General features: G+C 40.1%; 1 protein-coding gene across 2 annotated transcripts in view; it reads left to right on the forward strand.

Moving 5' to 3' along the window:
- rad18 (RAD18 E3 ubiquitin protein ligase) overlaps nucleotides 1–12,831 on the forward strand; it is a 237,007-nt gene that overhangs the window by 197,827 nt on the left and 26,349 nt on the right. For both annotated transcript variants that reach the window (XM_059944408.1, XM_059944409.1), the window contains one exon: nucleotides 1,334–1,396. In XM_059944408.1, coding sequence (XP_059800391.1) covers nucleotides 1,334–1,396 — 63 coding nt within the window. The remainder of the gene's footprint in view (nucleotides 1–1,333; nucleotides 1,397–12,831) is intronic.

Here is a 12,831-nt window from a genome sequence, read left to right on the forward strand (position 1 = left end):
AGTGCAACTGATTCTACTTCTAGTTTCCCTGGCAATGCATTACAGACCCTAAACCATTTACTGTGTAAAATAATTTTTTTCTTTTCTTTTACCAATAGCTTTAACTCTATGTTTCTGGCTCTTCAGCCCTGCACCAATGGGAGCAGTTTCTCTAAATCTGCTTTGACATCTTTCATGATTTTAAACATTCCTGTTGGTTCTCCTCTGAGCTTCCATGTTCCAAGGTGAATATGTTTTTTAGTCTATTTGCATAATTAAAGTCTAACAACTCAAAATCATTCTGGTAAATCTCTTTTGCACCTTCAGTAAGGCCTTCACAACTTTCCTAACATGTGATGCCTAAACTGTGAGCAATGTTCTAGTTACCATCAACTAGTGTTTTATAGGTACATGTATTTCATGCTTCTATTTATGCCTAGATCCCATAGCTTTTTATAATCACTTTCTCAAATTTCCCTGTGTACAATGCTCCTTTGGTTGACATCTTCTGGATAGACCATGTGTAACCAGAGAGCCGTGCCTGTCATGTGACAGCACTGCCCTCACCTGGTCGGAGGTCACACTACCTGCCAGTCAACATTTTGCCCCTCCCAACTAATCAATGCACACTTAACCATTGGCCAGGATGCTGAAACTCCATTGCTCTTTATTAAAATCTGTATTCATTAATTTCCAGCTGTAAGGATGCATAGAGACATGATACAACATTGGACCCACCTTTAACAGTGCAAGAATTTCCTCAGTTCCACTGTGAAATATTGGCCTAGATTTTGGGCTCAAAAGTTTGCGGTGTGTCTTGAACTCTCAGCTTTTAACTTAGGCCAGAGTGCTGCCAACTAGACCTTGGTAACTGAAACAACACACAAAATGCTGGTGGAACACAGCAGACCAGGCAGCATCTATAAGGAGATGTTTGGGGCCGAGACCCTTCGTCAGGAACCCAATGGCTTTTAATTTTAAAAAGTAATCAATTGAGGTTCTGTTCAATAGCTAGAAAATCGCTATTTGAAGGAAAGGCAAGGTTGTGTTAAACACTCCAAACCTTCTATCCATATTTCAAAAGATTAGCAATATTTTGAGCGGTAGCTCAATGTCTCCAAGCTCTGATCGAAATATGTCTGTGGCTAGCATGAGAGGATGAATCCCAATTGATCTATGACTATCATTTCTGTGATGCGCTTTCTCATCACATGAAGTGCTGTTCTTGTTTAGATAGTAAAACACTGTCAAGTCCTTCTGGAAATATTCACACATAATTTTGAGTTTGACTATACAGAATAGTGCTCAATTAGATTCTGTGTTTCAATTCAATCCATTTATTCTGTTTCTGCAGCTCTGATTCTGATATTTGCAGAGATCCTGAATATTCCCAGGAGCCTGAAGAATCAACAGATATGTGAGTACACTGTTTCAGCTTTTCATGGAGGGAATTGCTTTTCATTTTTAAGTTCCATCCCTTGATTTTTCTATGGACAAATGAGTGAATGTTCTTTACATTAAACATATTTAAAGTAGATAGGCAGGTAACTACTTACTAAAAACTTGATTTCATTGGCAATCATTCTGGTTCTTCAGCTGTGTAGTATCATGCTGCTGAGCTTTATGAAGATAGGTTTAAAAGGGGGTTACAGATGAGGATTCACAATACAGTAATTATAGATGCAGATCTTGTTTAATTTAAAACATAAAAATAGAACAGCACGGGAACAGGCCTTTCGTCTCACCTTATTATGCCAAATTAATTACGTTAATAATCAAATGCCCAATTACACTAATGCCTTCTGCCTACACAATCCATGTATCCTATCCCTCACATTCATATGCCAATCTAAGAGCTTCTTGAACACCCATATTGTATTTGTCACCATCACCACAAAGTTTGGTGTGTGGGGGGGTCTCGCCCTTCACATCTCCTTTGAATTTACCCACACTCACCTTAAACTCATGCCCTCTGGTATTAGATATCTGAACCCTGGGGAAAAGATACTGGTTGTCTATTTCCATTTATGCCTCTCATAAGATTATAAACCTCTATCAGATTTCTGTCAGGCTCTGCTGCTCCAGACAAAGATAACACAAGTTTGTCCAATCTTCCATTATAGCACATGTCCTCTAATCCAAACAGCATCTAGGTAAACAAACAACTTCTGTACCTAACTAAAGCCTGGACATCAGTCTGGAATGTGGACAAGCATGGCTCTTATAACAAAGCCAGGTAGGGTGAAATGCTTTAAAGTACTTAAGCAAAGAATATAAACAAATAAAAAAGTGGATGTTATGTCAAGTCCACAAAAGATTAAATAGACAACATAGTGGAATGTATCACTAATTGAGGTGCTTTCTGAGTCATCATCCATGAGAAGAATGTTGATTCACTGATTATAAGCTATGACTTGGAAGTGTGTTTAGCTCAGCAAAGGAAGAGTGGCTGAAGAGAGTAAGGAGGGAAGATTAACTCCAACCCAATTAATATTTGCCAGCAGGAAAGATAAGGTCGTTAAGACTACTACTGGTGGTAAGCTGCAAATAGGGATCAGATGGGCACGCCACAGAATGTTGTGGAACAAATACAGAGAAATGATGAGTATATCCTGGAAGAACTGGGTTAACAGTGATGGGTGAAAATTAGAGATAAATCATTTGATTGACTGATGTATTCCAAATGAAGAATTGAAGAGTGTTTAGCAGAAATATATGATAAGAAAGCACCAGGTTTCATACCTGGTCTGCACTTTCAACCAAATGGAATTGTTGCTATAGCTTCTCCTGTACTGAAACAAGGTTGGGAAGTAGTTACAGAGAAGAATTTCTCCTTGCAATTGAGATCATGATTAGAAAAAAAACATGCCTTCAAAGGAAAGAATGATTTGATATGTTATTTAGTATGATTAAAGAACCAACCAAAAATTAATATTTGGGCTTAAATTCAAAAGGATGTTAAAACTGACAATAGGAGGGAGCATAATAAGGAACGAGAGGTGTTATCACCCGTATCTTTTAGCATGAAGTGAATTATCTCAAGTATGAAAAATTTGGAAGAATTAGGTCATTTGAAATTGACCTCATAACGGCAATCAATATCTGAAGAAGTGTTTAGTTTGGTGCTCTCAAAAATGTATCCTTTTTATAGGAAGATCGAACGTATATGCTACTAATTCCAGCTAAGCCTATATTCCTGACATTGTTTTGCTATTGCTTGGTGGGTGGTGGGCCCTGATGGTTTCTGTTGAATAGACAGTGGAGAGGAGGTTGATGTTTTGCTGCTGCTTGAGCAAGGGAGAGGAGGAATTGAGGTTCTAAGGCAGGCATGGGCAAACTACGGCCCGCGGGCCATATGCGGCCCGTTAAGCTTTTTAATCCGGCCCGCAGAACTTGATGAAATTATATTAATAAACCCTGTTAATGTTTTTTCCCCACAATTCTGGCGATTTCCCAATAGATGACGCACTCTATATACATTTGTGGCGACCCATTTCCTGGCACATCCGAACCGGCTCACAATTAGCCAGCATTCCGGCTAAAGGAGATAGCCTGCGGGGATTTGCGAGCACAGAGCTTTGGAGCCTCTGCGCCACGGGGGGCAGGTTGAGGGAGGCTTAAAAGTGAGGCTGGGGATTTCGAATGAAGTTTTTTTCTTCGGCTGCAGTTACCAACTCCGTGTCGTAATTTTAGAGCTGCATGTAGCACACCGCTACACATTGACCTTTGTTGAGGTGCAGCGTATTACTCCACATTTGCGCTTTACTCTTTGTTCGGCTCGACCTATTTGTGTGAACAGGCGTTCAGTGTCATGAACATCAACAAAGCCAGCCACAGATCCAAGTTAACTGACCAACACCTCAGATCCATCCTGAGAATCGCCACAACAAAACTAAATCCAGACTTTGATGCGCTGGCTAAAAAGGGAGACCAACAACACTGTTCCCACTGAAATTAAAAATAAGTTTCTTCATTGTGTTATGTAAAAAATGCATTTGAAAATATTTTTTTCAATAAGCCTTACATGTTACATGTCATTTCTGTTAAGTGATGGACATGAGTAGTGCGCAGGTGCACGTACGTTCTCAAAATAAAAAATGCCCTCCAGATCAAATAACGCGCTCCGCATACTGGCGCGCTGTCACTGTTCTGTCTTTGTGCTGGTCGTTGTTGAGTTTTGGCACAGGGGACAATTGAATAAGAAGGAGCAGGACAAGTAGACCTGCATCTCCTACCGTTTTTGAAATAAAGACAGTCAGGAGGAGAGTGATGATGATAATATCTTGAAGGATAACAGAATTTTCAGTGCTTTAAAATAATAACTGTTACTATTAAAAAAAGCTGTATTTTATTCATTTAAATTTCAGTGTTTTAAAAGTCATTTCAATAAATAGCTAAATACCATGGGACTTCAAAGACAGATATTTTGTTGTAATGCATTTGTTCATTTTCAATTGAAATTAAAGCACATGTTTTCTACATATCCCATGATATTTTATTTTCTCTTATGAGGTGTATTACCAAAACACTCCGTCCATCTGCTCCTGGTCTGGCCCCCCTGTCAAATTTTAGAACCCTTTGTGGCCCACAAGTCAAAAAGTTTGCCCAACCCTGTTCTAAGGTTTTTCTGTCATTCCTTTTGGGGTTCTGTTTTTCATGGATGTCTGTGAAGACTAAGAATTTCAGATTGTACATTGTACATTCTCAGATAATAAACGGAACTATTTGACCACCATTTGTAGCATCCCTTGACATTTCCACTTAATTTAATTTCATTGAGTTCACTTAAGTTACTACCTATGCATCAAACGCTTAATTAACTGTGAATTACCTAACTATGAATAATCAGTAACAGAGGTGTTTCCGGAACATTACTATGGGCTTTTGGGAGAGAAAAAGTCTTGACTATTATTAATAACTTGTACATCATAGATTGACAAGCTCTTCCGTGCTTAATGATGATTAATCTCTCTTGCTCATTAATTCGTGACATTGCTGTATTTAATTTGCTGTTTCAATGGAAAACCAAGCAAATTAAAGATAAACTCACAGTGAAAATTTAAAAAGCAGGAGCCAAGACATTTGAATGGAGCAGGGTTTTAATGGAGATGGAACTGTTGCAGTGCATATATTTTTCCAGAATGTTCATTTTATTTTCCAGTTGGTCCAGTTGGTTTTATAGACAGGAAAATGACTTCATGGGAAATGAATAGAAAATGAATCATATTTTAATATATTAACGTGCATGAGGGTCTTAAGGATCTGAGCAATATCTTCTCACCTCTGTGAATGCCCAGACCCTCATTTTGAGTCTGTGACCACTGGGTTTTGAAACTTAATTTGGGTGTAATGCCCTGGTTAAGAACATGTATTTTGTATTCCTACCTTTATGTTGTTAGGTGTCTTATTTTCTGCAGCTTTTCTGTAAAATGCAGTGTGTTTTATTAATTAAGCTTCACAGCCCAATATTTTGGTTGCTACCAAAATAAGGAGTCATTTGCTCTGCTTAAGAATATGGTTGTAAGCCAATTGGGTTTGTCTTGATAACATGCTGTCCAGTGGGATGCCATGGAATGTTTGAGAGAGCTTGGTGGCATCAGATTTCTAGGAGAAGGTGGGTTGGTTTGGGTCTTTGTTGAGAGAGGTGTTGGATGAAGGAGGAGGTGTGGGGGGCAGTACAAGGAGAGACGCTCGTGGAACTTTGACCAAAGTTCTTCCCTGTTGTAAAAAGTGCTTTATGCAGACAATTGGATCCAAGGAGGAGGTGCCAATACTTCTGAGTTAACCAGTTTGTTCATGCATTCTTCGAGGGAAATTTGAACTGTGTCTGGTGTCTTTCACATAGAATTGGTTCAGCGCCATGAGTAATTAATGCAAAGCATTTGACTACTCAACAATGAGTTCCAACATTTATGTGCACATTTAGACTGTTTTAACCTTAATGGGGCTTTTTCTATTAAACATTTGTTAAAGTAGAAATAATTGTAAATATACTTCCACTTTAATTTTGTGCTGGTGTAAGGTCCATTATTTCGTGGTGAATGAAAATTTCCAATCAGACAGTATTTATACAGCATACACCATAATTTTCATTCCTTCAACAGAACATTCCAACTTTCCTGTTAGGTTGAACCCGAATCATATCAACTCTAGACTGGAGATGCTTATTGAAGGTGACCTTCTCACCATTACCTTTGCAATGCTGAGTCACTTAGCTGTTGGCCAGAGTTAGCTAATGAGTCTAGTTGACAAGCTACGATGAGAAGCTCATATTTTTCAGGGCTCATCCAGGATGAAGTGCTGCATAAGGATTGGTAAAGTACTTCCTTTGTGTTTAAGCTAGTGTTTTGTGGGATGTAAGGTACGCTGTAATTAAGATATGTTATTATGGATGTTGCAGAGATTAGGTTCTGGTGTGATTGGAAGAGACTATCCCCTCAAATTGCTTGTGTTCTGCTTAAAGTTTCTGTCCCTGATGAACTGCTATATAGAACGTTGAGTTCTGTAAAATTTTTGGGGGAAGTTACACTGATCGGCGTTCTGGTACGTCAGTTGATAAGAACGTCGTGTTAGTCCAGTCTACCAGTGCCTGAAGTCGTGCTGCCCGATAGGTTAGGGGCACCTGGAGAGGCAGGGTTATCTTTTTATCATATCTTTAGAATTGGCGAGAATGCAGCTGAGGGTGAAGATTTTTAAAGGCAAGTTCTCTTTTCTACAGAGTGAGGGGAAGACTTTGTCTGATGTGAAAAGTCTAATAGGTTCTTCAGCTGCCGATATAAATTCGGAGCTGGTTTTGACTATTACATCACCGGTCAATAAATGCCAAAATGTACCTTTGGAGAGCCAAAGTTATCATAGGCTGAGAATGTTGACTAGAGTCAGCCCACACCTAATGGGGAAGAAGAATATGAGGCTTGGGCTGAGCAGACCTCTCAGTTGGATAAATGGTGGTGCTCAGATAATACGAAAAAGCAGAGACTGGTAGAGTTTAAAGGGTCAGGTCTCTGATGTAGTGTGGTTCTGAAAGGTAGAAAATCCTTTACATGTCAGCTAACTATATGGAAGCTCTGGAAAATGCTTTTGGTTCTACTGAAAATTCAGTGATCTCATGATGAAATTCAGGCACACATTTCAAGTGGAAGGAGAGAAGCTGTCTGCTTACCTTTTCTGCTACACTCTTTGTGCTGCAAAGGGGTCATTCAATTGTTTGGGAGGGGAGCACGTTACAAAGGCTGCTCAGTGACATGAAATGATTGCTCTACGTATTCGAATGACCCACAAGATGCATCCTCCTCCATCTTTTACTGAGTTACCTAGACAAGTAAGAGAGGAGGAAAATATGATGGAGGAATGGAATGTGTCCAACACTCAGGTAATGCCTTCATTTGTAGCCCTTGCTGTTAAAGCAACCCCCTGATGTCATACAAATGGAGGTTTTGCAAAATGAAGTGGAAAAACCTGAAAGCTGAGATATCTCGGTTGATATCTGCTAGTGGTGTATCTAGACGTGACACATCTGTACAACACCCGACCAATCTGTGGGACTTACTAAGCAGAGGAATGCTGCTGAAGACGGTCTTTTGACTAAGGAGACAACTGCTATTTTCTTTTACAACTGTGGAGAAGATGGATATTTTAAGCAAAACTATGAGAGGCTGTGGTTAAGCAAACAAGGAAAAGAAGAAACAAAGCTATGGAGGTACCCAGTAAAGGAACGGCCTAATATACTGGGTCAAACACATTCCAGTCAGTGTATCACCAGAAATACTGAAGTGCAATAAACTCTTCCAGAAGACTTAGTGGGATTATGCTCTGATGTATCCATATGGATTGAAGGTTATTTATGTTAGAGCCCTACTTGACACAAGTTGTCAAGTTACTTTTTTCTACAGATCCTTGTACAACAGGTATTGGATGCATTAGCATTGAAGCCACTTAGTGCCCTTGAGATAATTAAGTGCTGAGTGCTGATCACCCATACGATGGTTCCTTGTCATTGAAACTGGAGTTTTCAGATGTTGAAAATAGATAGATAGATAGATAGATAGATAGGTATCTTATGGATAGGGAAATCAAGGGATATGGGGACAAGGCAGGAACCGGGTATTGATAGTAGATGATCAGTCATGATCTCAAAATGGCTGTGCAGGCTTGAAGGGCCGAATGGTCTACTTCTGCACCTATTGTCTATTGTTGGTGTAGCTGAGACTATTGATACACTAGTGTTGGTTTTCCCAGATCCGTTTGGAAAAGGTGAAGCTTCCATTCCTATGGGAACAAATATTTCTATTGTGAAAAGGCTTGTGGGGGCATGCAAGGAGAGAAAGGGAGAGCTTTTTTTTAAACCCTGTCCTTTCACGCTGTGTTCAGAGCTGCTTTTGAGAAGATGCAAGTTGATGAGCATAAGTGAGGAACTGTATGATATACCCAGTCTAAACCTGTCATGTTACATCCTGGAGAAGGAGCTAGAGTGATGGGAACCCTGAAATTTGCCAGAATGCCCAACGTCTCGGCCCTCCTGGTGGAAGCTTCGGAAAATCAGGAAGAAGAGTCATTCTTACCTGCAGGAGTGCTAGTGAGACCTGAACTGTAGAAATCTTCGGCTATCTATGCAAACAGGATGACAGTAATTGTCAGGAATACCTCAGGAAGAGATGTTATCCTCAGACATGGAATGCCAATTGAACATCTTTTTCCTGTGTGGATAGTGTCTAGTTCTCTGGTGAGGAAAATGGAAGAGGAATAGTCTCCTACATCGGGGAAGTTGGCATTGAAGTCATTCAACTTTGGTTTCTCACCGATACCTGAAGAGCTGAAACTGAAGTAAACTGGAGTTATCACATATGTCACCTATCGTTGTGAGGAAGAAGAATGGGAAGATATGAATGTGCGATTATTGGACGGACGTACAGTGCCGGACCAATGTACTATTCCATAGATCGAAGATACACTGGCCTGCTTAAATGGAAGTAAATGGTTCAGTGTGTTGGATCTAAAAGTAGGTGTTATCAAATACCCATGAGTGAAGCTGACAAAGAAAAGATGGCATTTATGTGTCTGTTTGATTATTTCAGTTTGAAAGGATGCCTCGGGGCATATCAGGAACCCCTGCTACTTTCCAACATCATAGAGCAGATCGTTGGTGACATAAGCTTGCTTGTTGACCTGGTATACTTAGATGATCTCATAGTGTTTGAGTCAACACCGGAGGAGCATGAGACAAGACTACTGAAGGTGTTAAACCCACTGAAAGCTGAAGATTTAAAACTGTAACTGGGGAGTGGCTATGGATCCATCTAAGATAGAGGCTATAACCACATGGCCAAGGCCCAAGAATATGAGTGCTCTACATTTATTCCTTGGATTCTGTGGGTACTACCAGAAATTTGTAAAGGACTACTAGAGTAAGCCACCCTTTGAATCAAGTCCTATGTGGTTATGCTCCCTTAACGATGAAAGGGAAGAGACATGGGGAGAAGAGGGCAAGCTTTATCTTGACCCTTCGGAGCCTTTTGGGGAAAGATGGGATGCAAAGTGTGAAGAGGCATTTTAGCTGCTAAAAGAGTCACTGAGTAAAACACCTGTGCTTGCCTTTGCAAACCCCCAATTGACATATGTACTGCACACAGAAGGACTAGGTGGTGGTTTGTATCGACACCAAAATAAAGAGTTGAGATGTTGCTTTTGTCAGCCAGAGTCTGTCACCATCTGAATGAAACTATCCTGTTCTCAAATTGGAGTTTCTGGCATTGACATGGACAGTGGTGGATAAGTTAACTAACTACCTTAATGGTGCCTAGATCGAGGTGAGGACCAACAACAATCCACTGACTTACTGTATATTTTGACCTTTGGTAAAATTGGATGCCACCAGTTATCGCTGGTTGGCGGTGTTGTCTGCTTATGATTTCAGCCTTAGATATCGGCCAGGAAGTCAGAACATTGATGTAGATGCATTGCCATGACATTCTCATGAGGTGCTGGCAACGGACAGAGAGTGGGAGGACATTTCAGCCTTTGGTGTTCAAGCAATGTGCCAATTTTCCCCAGCTGGGAAATCAGAGCGAAGACTATGTTCTAGAAGAGCTGTTGATTATTTGGGAGCTTTTATCCCTGCTATTCTGCAAGTATATTGCAACTAAGGCGCTAAATACAAAGCAGTTGCCTGCCTTGAGACCTGCGAAGTTGGCAGCAGACCAGCAAGATGACCCTTATATAGGTCCCATCTAGTCATCTGATGTCAAAGGGAATATGGCCCAAGTTGAGAAGAGAAGACACCCTACGATACCCCTACTGATGAGGGAATGGAACAAAACTGGAGATGAAGAACAAAATTTTATACAGGATTGTGTCTCCTCCAGTCAGACCTCGGCGTATCCAGTTGGTTTTCCCTGAGATGTGCCGGAGTACTGATTGTACTGAAGTCACTTAATGATGACTCGGGTCATTTGGAGTTTGACAAGATGAATGGATTCACCTGCCGTCAGTTCTATTGGCTTCGAATGAAACCTGAAGTTAAAGAGTACTCTAAGTCATGCATCTGATGTATATGGAGAAAGACGTTACCTAAAAGAGTTGCTCCCTTATCTCATTTGCAAAGCACAGGACCACTTGATTTAGTGTGTATGGATTTCCTTTCCATAGGGCCTGATTCCAGTAACGCTGCGAATGTCTTGATTGTTGCAGACCACTGCAGCAGATACGCTCAAGTTTTTTCCACAAAGGATTAGAGAGCATCCACAGTTACAAAAGTGTCATGGGAGAAATATTTTATTCATTATTTCCTCCCAAGAAGGATATATAGTGATCAGGGAAAGGATTTTGACAGTCGGCTCATACATGAGTTACTGAGCATGCTTGGAGTCAAGAGGTCAAGGACTATGCCATATCACCCTCAGGGTGTTTCTCAGCCTGAAAGATTCAACAGGACATTGCTACACATGCTTGGAACTCTGGATGTCAACAAAAAGAGCAAATGGAGCCAGCATATTGGACATTTAGTACACTGTTGCAACTGTACTCAGAGTGAAGCTACTGTCTACTCACCATGCTATTTGATGTTCGGATGCGAAGCAAGGCTACCTGTAGATCTTTGTTTTGGAACCTCCAGGGAGGACTTGCCACAGAAGATGTATCTCAGATCTGTGTTAATATGAGGAAAGAACTGCAAAAAGCTTATGAGGTAGCAGCGAGAGGTGTTGGAAGAAGAAGGAAATACAGAGAAGAGCACGAGGGAAGACACTCACAGAATCCCACCCAAAGGAGAGACACCTTTGTAAGAAGTGCTTTGTGCAGGTGAATGTTTCCAAGGAGGAAGTGCCAATAGTCCTGAGCTAACCAGTTTGACCATAACAGCCTTCAAGGGAAGTACATACTGTGGCTGGTGTCTTTCATGTAAAATGTGGGTTCAGCACTGTGAGTAATTAAAGCAAAGCAGCTGACTGCTCAGCAATGAGCTTCAGTGTTTATGTGCATATTTAGACTGGTTTAACTGTAATGGGCCCTATTTTCTGTTAACTGTTAAAGTTGGAACACCAATAAATATACTTCCACTTTAGTTTCATGCTGGTGTAAGGTACTTTATCTCTTGGGGAACAAAAACTTTGCATGGGCCTGTATTTACACAGCATTCACCTTTATTTTCATTCCCACAACAGATTATTTCAACTTCCCTGTTTGGCTGAACCCGAATCATAACGACCCTGGACATGTGTTGTTCATTGAAGATAGCCTTCTGACCATTACCCATGCAATGCTGAGTAACATGGGTGTTAGCCAGAGTTTAACTAATAAACCTAGTTTATTATGAGCCACATTTAGAGGGTTACCTCAGTTCTGCATTTACATTGTTACATCTCTTAATACTGTAGATGTATAACGAATACCCAGTGAATATCTTGAAATTGTTTTGCTTGTTTCTTTGCTTTCCCAAACCTTTTTCTCAAATTGATGCCCATTTTGAATTACAGTACAGCTTCTCCCTATTTCTGTGGAAGGATTAAGTGCAGCTGGCAACATTAAGTATTTTAATTAATTCATTCTGTGCTATTTCACCATGTCAAAATGAATCATTGCCTATATACTTGACACTTAGGGAATCTGTACTGTTGTTCTGTGTTCAGAATCAACTTAAATTTCACTCCTTGACAGAAGCAGCTTTAATGCCTTTTTAACCTAATATATTTAAAAAGGTATTTATTCCAGTAACTGGTAATAGAATTAATGGTGTGGTACCAGATTAGAAATATGTACAAAATGACAATTCATGATGCATCAAATTTTTTTTGAATTTCCATTTTCCTAATGTGAAATGTATAATGTGAAAAGCAATGGAATAGAGGTTAATCAAATGTTTCCTTATGCTACAGAAAGAGACTCTTTGGCCAAACAAGCCTAAGAGCATTTCCATTAGACACTCTCTCCTACTTATTTCTCCAAAAGCTGTTTTCTCTCTCATGATCATCAATTCCTCATCCGTTACCCCTGGGGTATTTTATTACTAGAAATAACTGATTAAATGAGATATCATAATAGAACATGGAATAAAATGAGCAATGCTTGTATTTGTGACTGACTGGGTTCCAGCTTGTTTTAAGTTTAAAAACAAAATGTAGTACCTTCATAGTATTGTACTGTTGAAGTCCCATGTTACAATCAATACCAAGTCATAGATAAAAAGATACATCTTGTGATGCACTCAGACATATCATCAGTGATGTAATCTGGGGCACAGTGTGTTTTGGGTCTTTGAACATCAGACTCGCTCACTCAGCTGGGGTTGGTCAGGCCCTGACTTGTGTTTGAATAACATTCTATCACGGATCACTCCACCTGATCCATAGCTATCTCGAG

Source organism: Hypanus sabinus, chromosome 19 (assembly GCF_030144855.1).
Source record: "Hypanus sabinus isolate sHypSab1 chromosome 19, sHypSab1.hap1, whole genome shotgun sequence".
Taxonomy (NCBI): domain Eukaryota; kingdom Metazoa; phylum Chordata; class Chondrichthyes; order Myliobatiformes; family Dasyatidae; genus Hypanus; species Hypanus sabinus.